Here is a 19,000-nt window from a genome sequence, read left to right on the forward strand (position 1 = left end):
CAGCAGATGTGACCTTGCCCATTGTGTCTGTTTAACCTCCTACGTACTCAGTAATCTCTCTCGCCCGTTGTCCTGATCTAGACTCAATTCACTTAACAAACTAACTGGCTTTCCCGTCTTCTGTTTTGAAGGATTATCGGCACCTTCCCAAGGCAGACATATTTGCCTTGGGGTTAACAATTGCAGTGGCTGCCGGAGCAGAGTCCTTACCCAGCAATGGTGCCATGTGGCATCACATCCGTGAGGGTAACCTTCCAGACCTTCCTCAGGACCTCTCAGAAGAATTTTGCATTCTACTCAAGGTGGTATCTCTTATGAGATCAAGAGAAGATAGAAATGTCTATTTTTTGAAAATGTAATGGCAAGGAGGTGGGGAAAGAGGAAGGCAGATGCTGGTAGTGCCACTGGCAGAGGAAAAAAGGAATCATGATCCCGAAGACCAGGAAAGACATAGATAGGATAGACCGAAAGTTTCTCAAGAAAACTTAGAGGATATCATAAAGCCTTTTATATTCCAGTTTAAAATCCTGTTACGTTTTTTTTCTCTGCCCTTCCCAACAACCCTGTTAAGGTGGGAAATGCAGGAAACCAAGGCTCAGAGCAGTTCCTGGACTTGTATTCTCATCTTTGATAATTGATTCACTCTAAAATCAAACTTAGGTCTTTTTGCTCTTATTTTAGGGTTTTAACTATTGTCATTGAAGTAGTGAGACTACAAAAAAATTTTGAATTTTGAGTGTATAGAAGAAAACATAAGCTACTTTATTGATGAATAACGGACAACACCACCAATCACATGCACTATTAGAAAAAGGCATAATGTCAGTTCAGGAATTTATGTGTTACTTGAACTCCATGGTATCTGAGTATGTGGAGGCACAAGGAAAGGCAGCTGTTATGTTGAAACAGAGGTACAAAAAAATACACTGTTGAGAAGTTTAGAATTATACTAAGAAAAAAAATGTATACATAAGACTTCATGGCTTAAAGAACAGGATTGGTTAGAATTCCTAAAACAGCTTTAGAGACATCTACTCTTGGGGATTAAATGTGAGTTTCATAGTTCACCTGAAAACTTGAAATTTAGTTACAAACTTGTCTTCTTCCGAATAGGCAAACCTTGCTCACAGTGGACTTTAGTGCAAGCCTAATCATCTATTTCTATGTGTAAATTGCTCTTAGATTTAGTTGATACATACTGAGTACTTCAGTGCTGGCCCAGTGTGCTAATAATACATGTATGTTAATTCATGTACTTCTCACAGTACTCCAGTAGGTGAATGTTGTTCTCCCAAATATCAAAAAAGGGGAAGTGAGTTTCAGCAAAGTTAAGTGACTTGCTCAAGGCTACTTAGTAAATCGTGGAGCTGCCTCTGAACATTGGTTCCCAAATGGAAGGTTCAGTGTTCTCTCCATTTTTTTTTTTTTATTTTTAAAAAATTTTTTTTTAACATTTATTTATTTTTGAGACAGAGAGAGACAGAGCATGAATGGGGGGGAGGGTCAGAGAGAGGGAGATACAGAATCTGAAGCAGGCTCCAGGCTCTGAGCTGTCAGCACAGAGCCCGACGCGGGGCTCGAACTCACGGACCATAAGATCGTGACCTGAGCTGAAGTCGGACACTTAACCGACCGAGCCACCCAGGTGCCCCAGTGTTCTCTCCATTATACAACATTGCTAATTGCTGTAAACAATTAGCTATTTTCTACGGTATTTAAGCCATTTTAGGTTACAGACACCCTCTACCTGAAGATGAATGCTGTAGGAATATGGCCATGGTGGCGTAGCCTTAGTTTTAAGTGAAAAGGAGCATGTTGTGGTAGAAAGCAAACTGAACTAGGAGTTGGGTGACCTGGGTTTTAGTCTTGGTCCCATCAATAACTTGAACAAGCCACTTTTTATCTCAGGACCTCAGTGTCTTCCCATTTAAAATTAAGGCATTAGGGGCACCTGGGTGGCTCAGTCGGTTGAGCGTCTGACTTCGGCTCAGGACACGATCTCACGGCCCGTGAGTTTGAGCCCCGCGTCGGGCTCTGGGCTGATGGCTCGGGGCCTGGAGCCTGCTTCTGATTCTGTGTCTCCCTCTCTCTCTGCCCCTCCCCCGTTCATGCTCTGTCTCTCTCTGTCCCAAAAATAAATAAACGTTAAAATTAAGGCATTAGATTGGTTAACCACCCAACCAGCTCCAAAATAGGATACTTAAAGGCAGGCCAAAGGTGTGGATGACTGATGCAGAGTGTAGAGAAGATGCTCCCATCTTTGGTGGAGCTAAGTTCTCACTTACTTCTTCCCCCGCAAAGTTAAAAGCAGTTTCACAAAACTCCCCAGCAGAGTTTGGGCGCAGCTGGCTTGGGTAGGGAGATTCTCCCAGCAGTGAAGAAGCTTCTATTTCCTTCCTTTTGGTCTAACACCAACAGAACATGATCCACCCTGACCCAAGGGAGAGACCTTCTGCAGCAGCTCTGGCCAGAAGTCGAGTTCTCCGGCCCTCCCTTGGGAAAGCAGAAGAGCTCCAGCATCAGCTTAACTTGGAAAAGTTCAAGACAGCCACACTGGAAAGGTAGAGGTTTTTTTGAGTAAGCTCTGGGCCCAATGTGGACTTGAACTCACAACCTTGAGATTGAGACTTGCATGGGCACCTCTGGAAAGGTAGATTTTGGATGCTGGAGTTTAGAAAGAATCTCTTTGTGTACTATGTACAGTGATATGACTGCTCTGGTGTGTCTTCTCTGGACTCAAGTGGAACCCAACATTAAAATACATAGGCCCCTCTTCACAAAGATAGGAGCAGCATGAGGCCCTTTGTAGCATGGGGCTGGGAGACTCTGTGATTAGACTCCTTGAGAGAGAAAATTCCCATTAATGCAAAGGAAGCAAAGTGAGGAATACAAGGAAATACAACCAGCAAAGAACTCTTAGTGGGATGCTGTGTGACAATAGGGGTTCAAGTAACTGGTGAATGATCACCCAGTGAAGATACCTATAGTTAAGGTCGGAAGAGACCCATTTAACAAATCCATTACATTTCAAGGGCAGGCAGACACATTGTCTTGGTACATGTTAAGAAGTATTTCTCCAATCCAAAGGAAGCAGTCTGATCACATATTCACTCAAGCTTGTATTCACGCATGCATTCATTAATCTATTCTTTCATTAAACAAATGGGAATTCATTAATTAGATAGGATGGGGTTAGTATAAAGGTCAGGCACTGATGTTTGAGCAGAGTTCTGAAGGCATTTTTAAGTGATTATTGCATACCCTATGCACTGCTGGAAATATAAAAGATGAAAAATGGTCCTTGTTTGAAATAAACTTAGAAATCCAACTTCTTTTGGATATACAATCCGTCTTGAAATGATAAACTGTGAAAGTCCCCCAAGTGATTTTTTGGCAATGTTGTGGAGACACCAAGCCTTTAGTCAGGGATTCTTCCGAATAAGCAACTTGACATTTTTTTGCTCTAGTTTTGGATTCCATTTTCCTAGCTAATAAACAAAATAAAAATACTTATATTCTTATATATACATATACATATTCACATATATGTTTGTATTATGTATGTAAGTGTAGTGTGCACCTTCTGTGAAAACCAGCTATGGAGGCACAGGTGACTGTCGTTAGACATCACAGTAATGGGGGCCTACCACAGAGACGGGGCAGATGCCTTCTTGAAATTATCTAGACCAAGGATTGGCAAACTTTTCTGGAAGGAGCTAGAGAGTAAATATTTTATGTTTTGTGGGCCATACTATCTTTGCTGCAGTGACTCAGCTCTGTTGTAGTAATGTGAAAGCAGCCACAGACAATATATAAACAAATGGGTATGGCTGAGTTCCAACGAACAGGTGGTGGGCCAGATTCGACCCATGCGTTGTGCTTCACAGACCCCTGCAGTTTTCATATATAGCCAGTAGGGTTGTTTCCTTATTTAAATTTTTTTTCATGTTTTCTTTCTTTCTTTCCTTTTAAAATGTTTTGTTTTAATTCCAGTTAGTTAACAGTGTCAGATATTAGTTTCAGGTGCACAATATAAGTAATTTAACACTTCCATACATCACCCTGTGCTCATTGAGACAGGTGTACTATTTAACCCCCATCATCTTTTTGACCCGTTCCCCTACCACCTGATAACCATCAGTTCTCTATAATTAAAGAGTCTGTTTCTCGGTTTGTTTCTCTCTTATTTTTTCCCTTTGCTGCTTTGTTATGTTTCTTAAATTTTACATGAGTGAAATCATATGGTATTTATCTTTCTCTGACTTATTTCACTTAGCATTATACCATCTAGCTCCATCCATATTGTCGCAAATGGCAAGAATTTATTCCTTTTTATGGTTGAATAATATTCCAATATATATATACCACATCTTCTTTATTCATTCATTTATCAATGGATACTTGGACTGCTCCCATAATTTGGCTATTGTAGATAGTGCTGCTATAAATATAGGGGGCATGTACCCCTTTCAATTAGTGTTCTTGTATTCTTTGGGTAAATACCTAGAAATGCAATTGCTGAGTCATAAGGTAGTTCTATTTTTAACTTTTTGAGGAACCTCCATACTGTATTCTAGAGTGGCTGCACCAATTTGCATTCCCACCAACAATGCAAGAAAGTTCCTTTTTCTCTACACCAACATTTATTTCCTGTATTTTTGATTTTAGCCATTCTGACTGGTGTGAAGTGATGTCTCATTGTAGGTTTGATTTGCATTTCCCTGATAAGTGATGATGAGCATGTTTTCATTAGTCTGTTGGCCATCTGGATGTCTTCTTTGGAGAAATGTCTGTTCACATCTTCTGCCCATTTTTAAATGGAATATTTGTTTTTGGGGTGTTGACTCCTATTCTTTATATATTTTTGAAATATATAAATCCTTTATCAGATATGTAATTTGCAAATACCTTCTCCTATTCAGTAGGCTGCCTTTCAGTTTTGTTGATCGTTTCCTTCATCGTGCAGATGCTTTTTATTTTGATGAAGTCCCAATAGTTTATTTTTGCTTTTGTTTCCATTGCCCCAGGAGACCTATCTAGTAAGAAGTTGCTATGGTTGATGTCAAGTTACTGCCTGTGTTCTCTTCTAGGATTGTTATGGTTTCAGGTCTCAAATTTAGGTCCTTAATCCATTTCAAATTTATTTTTGTGTATGGTGTAATAGGTGGTCCAGTTTCATTCTTTTGAATGTTCTGTCCAGTTTTCCCATTACCATTTGTTGAAGAGACTTTTTCCCATTGGATATTCTCTCCTGCTTTGTTGAAGATTAACTGACCATATAATTTTGGGCTTATTTCTGGATTTTCCATTCTGTTCCATTGACTTGTGTGTCTATTTTTATGCAGGTATCATACTGTTTTAATTACTATAGTTTTGTGATATAACTTGAAATCTGGAATTGTGATGCCTCCAGATTTTCTTTTCTTTTTCAGAGTTGCTTTGGCTATTTGGGGTCTTCTGTGGTTCCATACAAATCTTAGGATTCTCTGTTAGAGTTCTGTGAAAAATGAAAAAATGTGAAAAATGTGAAAAATGTGAAATATTTAACAGTATTTGTTCTTCCAATCCATGGGCATGGAATGTGTTTCCATTTCTTTGTGTTGTCTTCAATTTCTTTCATCAGTGTTTTATAGTTTTCAGAGTAAAGATCTTTCACCTCTTTGGTTAGGTTTATTCCTAGGTATCTTATGGTTTTTGATGCAATTTAAATGGGATCAATTCCTTGATTTCTCTTTCTGTTGCTTCATTGTTGGTGTATAGAGATGCAACAAATTTCTGCATATTGATTTTGTATCCTGTGACTTTACTGACTTTGTTTATCAGTTCTGGCTTGTTTTTTATTTTTGTTTTTGTTTTTGTTTTTTTTGGTGGCATCCTTCAGGTTTTCTATATAGAGTACCATGGTATCATGTCATATGCAAATAGTACAAGTTTTACTTCTTCCTTACTGAATTGGATTCCTTTTATTTCGTTTTGTTGTCTGATTGCTGTGGCTAGGACTTCTTGTACTATGTTAAATAAAAATGGTGAGAGTGGACATCCTTGTTTTGTTCCTGATCTTAAGGGGAGAGCTCTCAGTTTTTTCCCATTAAAGATGATGTTAACGGTGGTTTTTCACTGATGGCCTTTATTATGTTGAGATATGTTGCCTTTAAACTTTGTTGAGGGTTTTTATCATGAATCGATGTTGTACTTTGTCAAGTGCTTTTTCTGCATTTACTGAAAGGATCATATGGTACTTATCCTTTCTCTTACTGATGTGATATATCTCATTGATTGATTTGCAAATACTGAACCACCCTCACAACCCAGGAATAAATCTCACTTGATTGTGGTGAATGATTTTTTTTTAATGTATTGTTGAATTTGTTTTGCTAGTATTTAACTGGGAATTTTTGCCTCTATGTTAGAGATACCGGCTTATAGTCCTTTTTAGTGGTGTCTTTATCTGGTTTTTATTTAAAAAAATTTTAAACATCCTTTATACCCCAATCAGTAGGATTTAAGAAACCTAATCTGCCACGTGTCGTGGCATGTGTGTACCAGCTATTTTTAAAGATAATCACAGGAGCTAAGTTTCTCTTCCGTGTATAGCTCAGGCTTGCTTCTATAAATACTGAAATAAAAAGAAAAATCTATATGTTGGTTTTGGTCATAAATATTCTCTTTAATTTAGGATCAAGTAATATGTTTTTTCCCCTTTTAATTGCCAGGGAACTGAGAGAAGCTCAGCAGGCCTGTTCCCCCCAGGAAGAACATGGTGACCCTGGGGTCTCTGGGACCCCCACAGGACCAAGAAGCACCAAACGCCTGGTGGGAGGAAAAAGTGCAAAGTCTTCCAGCTTCACCTGTGGGAAGTCTTCCCCATAAGAACTCCCTTCACACCAACCCTCCTTCTGACTTATAGCTTCCAGAAATAGATATTGACTGTGTCCATCTTCCTCTTACAAATGGGGAGATTAACCAACTTGAATGCCCAAAGATTTCAAAAGCTACTCATAATTTAGCATTCACTGCCAAGATCCTAAAGCTAGTAAGCCTCGTATTAGTGGTGGTGCCACGTACAATCATGGGCAGCCATTTCTCTTCTCGGTTATATTCCCAAGGCCACGTCACCACGGTCACGTTTCACATTCATGCCTAATGGGAAAGCATGTGTCTCTGAACTAAACAAGAGGGAGCAAGGCCCTCGGCACAGCCTGTGGACTGCAGGGCTGTGGTAGCTGACTGCCTCCCAAGGAACAGGACATTCCCTGCACGTAGAAAGGGGTATAATTTTGTCTTGAGTTGAGGTAACAGCTTATAATAAAATGTGCATGTGTTTCAACAACGCTTCTCAGGGTAAATTATGGCATTCCTAAAAGAATTCTCAGCCACTTTGAGCAAGTGATTTTCCTGCTCTATTCTTTTAGTGAAGACCGTCCCTTATTCTGATATTATATTTATTAAAAAAGTGACTTCACCATTCTGTGAGGTGGGTAGAAATAAGACTAGAGAACTTGTAATTTCTGAACTGGCTATTAACTTATGATACAAACCGCTGGGTAAAGGGTTTGAGGAAAATGTAGTGTGGCTGTTCTCCTTCAAACTGTTTGCCCTGATCCATTTATGACTGGTTTTGATTTTCTGGGGGTCACCAATTTCTTCTTGGTTTTTATCAGAATTTGGCTTTGTTTCCTATGATTTTATCATATTTTAATCGAAATTCTTTTCTCTGTATATATTTTTAAAGGAATGGAACATTTGTAAATAAAGGTTTTTATCTTGTCCAAAGCCAAATATGGGTGAAGCACTCTTCTTTGTGACATGTAATTAACAAAGAGTGAAATTTCTGTTGGAAATCATTTCATGAGTAGATAGGTGAGAGAATCAGTAGGTTGGTAGTAACAGGTCTTGGCTGCAAGGCCCAGATTTGTGGACCCCAAAGCTAATAATGGTCAAGCTCTGATATATAAAATAATGTTGGTCATAAAGGCACTGATAACTTCTAGTGTGTCCTAATAAAGGTAGCTTGTTAATGGTTTGTAGGCTTTTTTTTTCTTTGCTGCCTTACATCCTTCTTTCCCTTGCATTTTAAAAAGCAAAGTAAGAAATTTTTAAAAACTGAATAAACCATCATACCATTATTTCTTCTGTCTTGGAGTTGCAATTATTTCCATGCAGTTAAGTGGGGTAAATTGCTGTGTATTGCCCATTGCCATTTAAAGAAATCTAATCTTTATTCAAGGTTTTAAAATGGAGTTAATGTATCTCTTGCTTCTCTGACCCTGGCCATATCCCTTGCAGTATAGTGTGGGGTCAACTACAATTTGTGATTTAGAAAAAGGTATATTATTATGAATATGCAATGCATAGACCAGAGTTCTTCTCAGCACTGATAAGTAGTACTATCAAGGTCTATAACCCCTCCTCTACCCTGTTCCTCAGAGCCCCTGTTGGCACCTGAATGGCCTGGTTGGGGGGAGGAGGACGAGGGGGGGTGATTTCCACAGCACCACAAAGCTACTAAATAAGCAGGTAGCTGCATAGACACTGCTGAGTGTGAGTGGGACTGGGTCATCACTGGGCTAGCGATTTAATCCCTTCCAGTTCAGTTGGAGGTTTAAGTTTACCCCTTGCCTCAGTAAGAAGCTGCATTCTCAGTCCTGAAGTTCTGTTTCCGCACAGAGATCACAAGATAATCCGGGGAACTAATGATCAAGTATTAACATCATTGCACTGCCAATATTAAAGTTAAATATTTTAGGGTATAAATATGGTGCTTTACAATAGATATTCTTTTATTTTATTTATTTATTTATTTATTTATTTATTTATTTATTTATTTATTTATTTATTTTCAATATATGAAGTTTATTGTCAAATTGGTTTCCATACAACACCCAGTGCTCATCCCAAAAGGTGCCCTCCTCAATACCCATCACCCATCCTCCCCTCCCTCCCACCCCCCAATCAACCCTCAATTTATTCTCAGTTTTTAAGAGTCTCTTATGCTTTGGCTCTCTCCCACTCTAACCCCCTTTTTTTTTTTTTCCCTTCCCCCATGGGTTTCTGTTAAGTTTCTCAGGATCCACATAAGAGTGAAACCATATGGTATCTGTCTTTCTCTGTATGGCTTATTTCACTTAGCATCACACTCTCCAGTTCCATCCATGTTGCTACAAAGGGCTATATTTCATTCTTTCTCATTGCCACTTAGTACTCCATTGTGCACATAAACCACAATTTCTTTATCCGTTCATCAGTTGATGGACATTTAGGCTCTTTCCATAATTTGGCTATTGTTGAGAACTATAGATATTCTTAAACACACACTGACATTAAGCTGCCAACAGATAATCTTGAGACTTATAGTTAAAGGAATACTATTATACTTCACTAAGCTCTAACATACGTATCAGTTTATAGAAGCCATTCATCTAAAGCTCTACAAAGATGAACATTGGAAGATAAAGGTCAGCATTTCAGCCTGAATGGTTAACTTTTTTATCTCTATATGAACCATAATTTCGATCCTGATTTACATAAAAATTGTCAGGTTGATTTTTTAAAAATGATTTAACAACAAAACATAGCCATAATAACTAATAACTGAAGTATTGCTAAAATTGCTTTTGAGCCACTTTAAAATAGATGCTAGTAATCCATTTAGATAGGAAGTGCTGTAATTTTCCAACCATTATCATGAGGCTAGAGAAAAACTGATTTAGAAGCAAAGTGAAAACCTGATTAAAAATTCCAAAAAATGTTTTTCTACAGCAATAATATTGTCCAAAGCTTCCTATCTGTGATAAAGCATTACCAGCCTTAATCTCTACTACTCATAGCTGCTCATAGCTGAGACTTTTTCTAATTTAGAGGGGAAAAAAAGGCATGGCCAAAGATAACTTTGTGGCCGTGGGCATCTATGAGATACTTCTCTTTCTCAGCTAGCTCTGCAAAGGATGAGAGCCCTTGATTATTCCACTACTGCCGGGGGTAATGGGAGCTGATTAAAGCTGCAATGTTATCTGTCAATACTTTTCAGCACTGAGAAGGCCCTTTCTGGGTCCATGGATGAACGACAAAGTCTCTAATTATGCAAACTGGAGATTCTTGAAGGGGTATCTCTATTATGAAAATGCATTCAGCCATTCTTCCAGGTCCCTGATTTTTTTGTTGTTTGTTTTTAGTTTTCTAATTTCAGGCTTATTTGAACATCCTTCTGCATTCTTTCTATTTTTTCTTCCTATTTCTTTGTTCTGGCCTGTGACCAGAACCCTTTTAAAGCCTCTCCTTGATTTAAAGCATGATTTTTGACAAGATATTCACAAGGTCCCTGTCCTCTAATAACTCACAGTCACTGGGGAAGAGGAGGCACCTTCATGGTCATCTAAATTATAACACAAGATAAGCTGTGTGTAAAGAAAGTGAAATGCGAGAACAAAGTAAGGACTTTATTTGAGTAGAAAATTTTGAAAGTATGGAGAAGGGCATTTCAGACCCTGAGGACAGTGAGAGCAAAGCAATGCTGGAGGATTTGTTGTGGGGAAGGAAGATCGAGTAGAAAACAGGAAAATGCTTTATCTCCGTTCGTCCATGAAATTGTATATTTTATACATTTTAATGTTTTTGCTTATCAAGAAAAAGGAAAGCAGCAGCACTTGCAACTGTTCCAACAGTCTAAGGAGCATGTGTATTGGTAAATCCTGTGTGAGAACTGAGATTAGCTTAACATGCTATTTATGTAGATTAAGATGTTATTTATAAAGTTATGAGTTTGCCCAAGGCTGTCTCTTTTTAATTGGTGTGACCCTTTCTTAAAATTATTTATTTTGAGAGAAAGAGAACATGCGAGTGCCCACAGGGGAGGGGCAGAGAGAGAAAGGGAGAGAGAATCCCAAGCAGGCTCCACACTGCCAGCACAGAGCTCAATGTAGGGCTCAAACTCATGAAATAGGAGACCATGACGGGAGCCCAAATCAAGAATTGGATGCTTAACTGACTGAGCCACCCAGGCACCCTTTCTGCTTTTTAATTTGAAACAACCTTTTTCATACTCCTCACTCAAAAGTATGTGCAAATAGAAAGAGGGAGATGTCAGTGGAATAATGAAATAACTTATAGGGCTAAGTGAGTGGATATAGACAAATGCATGTAGGTGATCAGGGAGACGTTTTTTAAAGATGATTCCAAAGTTCAAGTCTGGGAGAATGTTGGTACCATTAAAATAAACAAATAGCTTAGAAGCGATAAATTGTCTTTGGAGGAAAGGATGAATTTAGTTTCTCATTTGACTCAACCGTTCAAGTAGAAGTTGAGACTTTTAAATAGGAAATCATTGGAAGGCACTGGCAGTAGTAACATAGCTGGTGGGGTGTAGGATGATCACTGTCTGTGCAAGGTCTGAAGGCAGTATAACATGCTGTTTCAGGAGCTGAACATTGAAATAAAATGGTAAAAAAGGTAACATGGGAGATAAACATCTAGAATATGCCAATATTATTTTCTCCTTTAAGGGCATATTTTCTCCTTTAAGGCCAAAAATGGGCCAATGGAGGATTCAAGTAGGATCCCAAGAAAGCGATTTGCTTGTTAGAATGATCTGGAGGGGGGGCGCCTGGGTGGCTCAGTCGGTTGAGTGTCCGACTTCGGCTCAGGTCATGATCTCACGGTTTGTGAGTTGGAGCCCCGCATCAGGCTCTGTGCTGACAGCTCAGAGCCTGGAGCCTGCTTCTGCTTCTGTGTCTCCCTCTCTCTCTGTCCCTAACCCAGTCGCATTCTGTCTCTGTCTCTATCAAAAATAAATAAACAAACAAACAAAAAAAAGAATGATCTGGAGGGTACCTTCATTTTCTAGAAGTTGGACAGTACCAGGACCAGCAGAGGAGAGGCCTGTATCCTGCAATCTGTGGGGCCCCCATAACTTCTTCCTAAGCAGGGCCAAGATTAGAGTGAAGGAGGCAAAATTTAAGGGTGCTAAGAAACACAGCAATCAAGATCAAGGACACTTTAATGCAATATTTAAAAAATACTAAAATTACTGAAAAAATCCACAATGAACAAAATATCAGAATTAAAAAAAAAAACCCCACAAGATCAGTAAGCTGAAGTTAACTAAAACTAAGTTTGCAACTTGGTCAAGAAAAATCATCAGACATGGCAATTCCTGCAATTGGAAGTCAGATAAGCAAAGAAGTAGATTTTGTAAATACTATTGATCAATTTGCTTCTATTAAGGTCAGTAAAGCTACTGTAACTTCTGTTTTTGGTATAAATAAAATATTTAAAGTTAAAATAGTGTTGTGAGTTTTAATATATCTACTCTTCAAATTTTCCATATTTCTTCAAGTACTTTAATGCTCTGGGATTTTTTTTTTTTTAATATGTAAAAACGTGTATCGGTGCACGCATTTTTTCTCGCGCCTCAGATCCAACGTGGCTCAGATCTTGTGCTTAATTAAAATTTTGGCTTTTTTGTTCACCACTGATTTTCTGCATTAATTTTGTCTTCTTGAAATATTATTTTGATTGCCAATTTTTTGTCACTCCCTTAATTTTTCGCTCTCAGCTCCTGCTCTACTTTTCTGGTTTCCTTACTGCTTTAGCAGGCCTGGACCTTTACAGTCTTTCCCAGGAACCAGCCATCCTTTGTTTCGTCTAACTCGCCCCCTCCTGGTCCAAGCTGGGAAGCTTGTCAAATAATTTCATTTCATTAGAAACTTCAAATCAGCTCCACTCACCACCCGGCGGCGCTGCTTCTCTGCTCCCTCCGGAAAAAAAAAGCTCCCGGAACTACCGCATTAAGGAGGCTTGCTTTCCGCGGCGCTAGCCGGAGCATTTCTACAGACGCACACCACAGACTTTCCGTTTTCTTAACCCTATCGCGTTGCTTGCGTCGCCTCTGTATCCGGAAGTGGTCACCTAGCTCGAGGTTAGTTCGGGCTAGAGCGTCCGGTGAGGGTGGTGGGAGCCACGAGTTCTTTGCTAGGTGTGCGTGCAGCTCTTTGTGGTTCGGGTGGTGGTGCTGTGTCGGTGTCTTGGCTTTTCTCTTCGCACCCATGCGGAGGACCTCAGGGTTTTCTGTCACCTCCCTGTCCCTTTACGTTGTTGGTTGGGAGCGTCACCATTGAGAAAGGGCGCCCTCCCATCCCTGGCGGTGAGGCCGGGGAGTCCAGGGCTCTCCTTGGTCTTTGCTAATGGGTTTGGAGGCAGTAATTTTTGGAGCAACAAGTTTCGGATTTAAGTCCCTTGGTGACATTCTAATACTGAGCCCTTACCATGTGTTAGGAACTAACTTAGGAATGTTGGCTGTGGCAGTGAATAAGTCAGACAAAAATCCCTGCCCTAAGGGGCTTGCAATTTAAAGAAATTTGAAAAGTCGGTGGAATGCAAATGGAAATAAATCAGAAAATATTTTCTGTATGGTTTGGAGGAAGAGGAAGCCAAGGGGAATAAAAAAAAAAAAAAAGACGGTAAAGCGTTTTGGGGGGTTGGGGGAGTCCTAAAATGTGCAGGGATGTTGATGTTTATGGTCGCAAGACCCACCGCATGAAAATTACGAACGCAGTTAGGCATTTAGGATTAGTGAATTTGTGCTCTTGCTATAAGATGCGTTTATTTCTCTCTCTCTCTCTCTCTCTCTTTTTCAGAGGAAGACCAAAGACTAGGTTGTAGGAAAAGCAAATAGAAGCCATGTTTCGGAGACCTGTATTACAGGTAATCACTTTTCCTCCTTAGTGTTGAGATGCCTTATTATCAACCATAGTGATCAGATTTCTACAGGCTTTTGACTGCAGAGGCAAAAGACCTTTGAGCCCACCTACTTTATGTGTACTCCTTTGATAGGATTGGGGGTAGATTTTACTTGTGTCAATAATGTTTACTAAAACAAAACAAAAATTTCCCACCAGTATATAATGGGAGTCATGACATTTTATTTTATTTTATTTTATTTTATTTTATTTTATTTTATTTTATTTTATTTTATTTTATTTTATTTAAAAGTTTTTTAACGTTTTATTTATTTTTGAGACAGGGAGAGACAGAGCATGAACAGGGGAGGGTCAGAGAGAGGGAGACACAGAATCCAAAACAGGCTCCAGGCTCCGAGCTGTCAGCACAGAGCCCAACTCAGGGCTTGAACTCACCGACCGCGAGATCATGACCTGAGCCGAAGTCGGCCGCTTAACCAACTGAGCCACCCAGGCGCCCCTGTAGATCCTTTATAACACCTCTTACTCCCCATCCTGTTAAGACTAATGAAGAAGCTGTTGCTCTGTGAAACCTGTTCTCCTCTCCCTCCCTCTACTATAGAATTAACTCTGTATTCTTGGATCCTCACTTTAACCTATACAGACTTTTAACGTTTTGCGTGTGTGTGTGTGTGTGTGTGTGTGTGTGTGTAAATGTGAAACAGGAAAGTTAACAACTGTCTTAATGCTTTAAGAAATCTTTAAAGCTAGATGTAAAAGTTAAGAATTTAATTTTAAAAATTATCCCAGTTAATTCTTTACCTATTTCTGTTTTTCTAGTAGGTCTTAATTTTTGTATGCCCACAATGAGACATATTATCCTATAACACTGAGGAGCTCTGGCTCACCTCAGTACTTAAATTGGTACATTTCTAGAAGTATGACACAAGTTCTAGTTTGCTTGAGTCTTTTCTGTGTTATAACTCCATCTTTATTTCTTAACCACCTGCCGCCCCAAAACACAGTGGTAGGATTCCATAGTCAACAGTATTCCAGGAATGGCTGTCCATTTGGTTGGTGGATGTTTGCTTTTTATATTAACAGTGCTACCATATGATACCTGTTTCTCTGATGTAATGGTTAGCTCTCTGAACGTTGAAATCAGCAATGTGCCTGGTGACCTGTGCTCCTACCATGGCAGTAGCCCTTGAACAGAATGTCCTTAAGGAGGCAGCAGAGGGCGGCGGGAACAGTGGCAGCCTTGGTGTTGGATGGCCCTGGGTTCCAGGCCTGACTTGCCAGTTACTTCCTGTAGGATTTTGGGCACGTTACTTAATCTCCCTAAGTTTCATTTTTTTCATCTCCAAAGTAGGGATAATTTTACACAGTGTATACATTTATCCTGAGGATTAATTTGTAAGAGGTAAAGCACTTAGCTGGTCTTCAGTAGTGATAGCTGCAAGATCATTGAATGCCGCCACCAGTTTGTGTCAGTTACTGCCTTCCTCTGACAGACTGACTTGAATAGTCCTATTTTTGTACCTTATCAGAGAATCAGATTTGTCTTAGACTTTTCTCTTTTGTCTATCAAAAGCATGACTTTTTCCAGCATATATATGATTTGACCTTTTTTTGCACAACTATGGAAGCACCATAATCAGGAGGGTTACCACGAAAGAACCAGGAGAGGATTCTAAATTAACTTTCCTGGGCATGCCATCTGGCTCTGTGTACCTTTGCGCTTCTGTAGTAGATTGGCCCTCAAGCATTTGCATGGTCCTCCTGGCACTGTGGTGGGGGGACACGTGAAGGGCACTGCTTGTGTTCTGGGCGTGAATGCTGTAGGACCTGTCAACCAAATGGTGACTGAGTGTGAGCAGATCTTCTGTTTGGTTGTACCTTTCCCCCCAAATTAAAACCATTTCACTGATTTATTCCCCTTTAGGTGTTTCATCAGTTCGTAAGACATGAGTCTGAAATAGCCAGCAGCTTGGTTCTTGAAAGATGTAAGTAGTGGCTAATTTCCAAGTTTAAAGTATGTTGTTTGTTCTTAAATGTGTGGTAGAAGAGGTGCACTGGTTGCGTTACACGCAGGTAATCGTCATGACTTTGGCTCCTTTTGGGCTCTCCACTCTTGGCCTTGCCCCATCAGGCTGCAGGGGCCTTCTAGAATCTCCTTGAGTCCTATCTGGTTATCTAATTCTTCCAAGGTCATGTGCTATTTGGCTGAGAGAGTGAAGCTTTGTGAAAGCTGTTCTTTCATGGAGTAGTCCTGGGTATTTATAAAGATTTTCAGATCTCAGATTTGTTTTTTTAACCATACGGTTTTTTTTTTAAAAAGGTATTTCAAAGAATTTAAGGTAAAGTAAAGAACTTAGTGTTTGTTTGTGGGCTACTTTCTCAAAGAATATTTTCTCCTTTCTTGCCAATCCTCTTTTCTCTCCGATACGGCCTTTACTTGTCCCTTCAACTTACCTTCTGAACGTGTAGAACTTGGGTTTTGCTCAATGCTGAGATTGAAATTGAAGTAATATTTGTAGCTGTTCCTCTTCTGTACTTTCTCTCAAGCTCCTTTTATTTGCACGTTGTTTCAGCTCTGAACCGTGTGCAGCTCCTTGGGCGAGTGGGTCAGGACCCCGTCATGAGACAGGTGGAAGGGAAGAACCCGGTCACAATATTTTCTCTAGCAACGAATGAGATGTGGCGGTCAGGGGAGAGTGAAGTATACCAAATGGGTGAGTATACAGACTGGGGTTTTAATTGTATCAGCAATAAATAGACATTATTCTCAGCTAATTAGATATGAGGTGCTTTTAGAAAGAATCTTCTCTGATTCTGTGCTTTTCTCTTCGAAATTGTGACGTTGGTTTTGCTGGGCATGTTGTCTTTTGGCATTGGTTTGGTCTGCTGGCGTTTATAACCACATTTTCTATTCTTGAGATTTAGGTGATGTCAGTCAAAAGACGACATGGCACAGAATATCAGTATTCCGACCAGGCCTCAGAGATGTGGCGTATCAGTATGTGAAAAAGGGGTAAGTTGAGAAAGAAGGATCTTACAGATTGAATGGTTTAAAAAAACTGGTAACCGGTGTTCTCAGGGAATGCCTACCTCCTTTGTTCTAATAACTCTGTGTTAACTTGATACTTACTCAGAGCTTAGTGTTATATGCACGGTGTGTCGCCATGTGTCTAATTCACAGATATATAGAACATGGTTTCGCTTGCTAAGAATTTATAATTTAGGCCAAATAACAGGTATACATAAACAGAAGCAGATGAGGCAAGAGAGAAGGCAAAGTGTACTGAGCACCGTATGAGCAGGTGCAACCCATGCTGTTAGGAGTTCCGATGCCGCCGCAGCCAGGGATCCCCACAGCGGGTGTCTTGCCTCTTGGCATCTGCATGGAGTCCTTAGTACAGGATCTGGAATGTGTGTAGCCTGGCACAGGTGAGGTATTATGGCAGTGTTCACAGCTGTTGTTTTATATTTGGTAATTTTAGTCCGGCTCCCTTTTGGAATGCTTAGTGTATAGATAAAAAGTGTCATCTCCAAACCCGTGGAAAGACAAAAGCGTATGTTGAACAGCAGTTGTATTCATAGTTACTATATTTAGAAATGTGCTAGTTCTGTAGAAGTCAAATAGATTTCACGGAAAACAATTTCAGGAATAACTAAAGTTTCTGTTTCTTTTCAATAAACTGTGTTCCTTTTTTTCTATTTACTTTCTTAGTCCTTTATATATGTACGAATAAATTTGTGCATCTACACATACGTATAAATACAGGAAATTTCAAGGAAAATATCTGTTTGCGGTTTATGTGTATATTCGACACCCGATCATTTTACCAGTTTTGTCTCCTATATTATGCTTTTTTGGTAAGGGTAGACTCTGAAAATAAATGCTAGCATGCATTTTCTGTCCTTTAAAATCAGAGTTATAGTTGTCTTCTAGTTCAGCCTTCTAAACAATGCAGAAATGGTCTTAGTGATTAAGTCTAAGTAAAATACTACGCCAGAACCTCTGTTTTGAATTTTAATGATCTAAGTCCCTGGAAAATAAATTCATGAACATGACTATGGAAAGGAATTGAAAAATAAGTGAAAATCAACAAATCTGTTAGGGGGTCAAAAATAAAAGGTGAAGAAAAATGGCAGATTGGAAGTCAGTCCCAGAGATTTAAAGGGTGCCACTATGTTGCTCTTCCATTTCGTGGTCTTTTAAAAAAAAATTTTTTTAAGAGGGGGAGAGAGAGAGCATGTGTGCACATGCACGCTCAAGCAGGGGAGGGGCAGAGGGAGAGAGAATCTCAAGTAGGCTGCATGCTCAACGAGGAGCCCAACGTGGGGCTTGATCCCACAATCCTGGGATCATGACCTGAGCCAAAATCAAGAGTCAAGATGCTCAACCAACTGAGCCATTTGGTGCGCCCCCCCCTCCCCCATTTCATGGTCTTAAAGTCACTTTAGTTTTTACAACTTGAAGAACCACAGTCAGCTCAAGGCTGAGAACGTTGTCCTTCTTACCTAAATGTGTCAGGTCTGTGTGGACTTTGTTTTAGTACTCTTAATATTCCTAATTTTGAATGTTGAGATGCGGTGGCAAAAATGAGGTTATACTTGGTTTTGTATTCATCCTCAGTGTGTGCTTGTTCCTGCTCTCACCTGACTGTCTTTTCAAACAGATTAGAATCTCCGGACTGAAAAGTGAATTTTATTTTTATCAGGTCCCGTATCTATGTGGAAGGGAAAGTCGACTATGGTGAATACACAGATAAAAACAATGTGAGGCGACAGGCAACAACAATCATAGCTGGTAAGAAGCTTGTGGTAACAGCTGTTCCCTCCTCCCTCTTCCCTTTTAAAACGCTTGGCTTCTTATAAGTAACTTTAACAGGGACTTTGGGTACAGATGCTGAGATGGTCAGGCAACTCACCGTGAGAATTGCTAGTGTGGCTCAGGGATTTGCTATGGTTTCTACAGTTCCTTCAGAAAATTCTCTCTGTGCTCACTTTCATTTCACAAGTAACTTTTGAGTAGAGTGTCTGTTGGTCCTTACTGTTTGAAGTAAAAAAAACTTTAGTGTCTGAGGACATGGCCTAAACAGGCAGTAGCCTGTGCCAAGGTAGAGTTACACCTCCGTGAGGGGCATTAGACATTTGTGCAGATTTATTGAGAACCTGCTCGGTGCTGAACATGATGATTTAAAAAAATTTTTTTTTTTAATGTTTATTTTTGAAAGAGAGACGGAGAGACAGAACGTGAATGGGGGAGGGACAGAGAGAGGAAGGGAGACACAGAATCCAAAGCAGGCTCTAGGCTCTGA

General features: G+C 39.8%; 2 protein-coding genes across 9 annotated transcripts in view; both read left to right on the forward strand.

Annotated features, from left to right (window-relative positions):
- Positions 1-7,481, forward strand: part of WEE2 (WEE2 oocyte meiosis inhibiting kinase) — a 40,747-nt gene extending 33,266 nt beyond the window's left edge. Inside the window, exons 11-13 of the mRNA XM_042977220.1 lie at positions 132-302; positions 2,419-2,561; positions 6,714-7,481. Of these exons, the coding sequence (XP_042833154.1) occupies positions 132-302; positions 2,419-2,561; positions 6,714-6,870 (471 nt within the window). The 3' untranslated portion in view covers positions 6,871-7,481. The remainder of the gene's footprint in view (positions 1-131; positions 303-2,418; positions 2,562-6,713) is intronic.
- A 5,404-nt stretch (positions 7,482-12,885) lies between these two features.
- Positions 12,886-19,000, forward strand: part of SSBP1 (single stranded DNA binding protein 1) — a 47,483-nt gene continuing 41,368 nt past the window's right edge. For 4 of the 8 annotated variants that reach the window (XR_001511209.2, XM_042973957.1, XM_007090820.3 and 1 more), the window contains exons 1-6: positions 12,914-12,970; positions 13,632-13,698; positions 15,619-15,679; positions 16,268-16,408; positions 16,614-16,707; positions 18,401-18,489. Coding sequence is in view for 7 of the 8 variants with exons in the window: in XM_042973957.1 (XP_042829891.1) it covers positions 13,675-13,698; positions 15,619-15,679; positions 16,268-16,408; positions 16,614-16,707; positions 18,401-18,489 (409 nt within the window). In the remaining variant the exon portion in view is untranslated. The other 4 variants (XM_007090819.3, XM_007090822.3, XM_007090818.3 and 1 more) reach the window with 4 other exon arrangements.

The sequence above is a fragment of the Panthera tigris genome, chromosome A2 (assembly GCF_018350195.1).
Source record: "Panthera tigris isolate Pti1 chromosome A2, P.tigris_Pti1_mat1.1, whole genome shotgun sequence".
Classification (NCBI taxonomy): domain Eukaryota; kingdom Metazoa; phylum Chordata; class Mammalia; order Carnivora; family Felidae; genus Panthera; species Panthera tigris.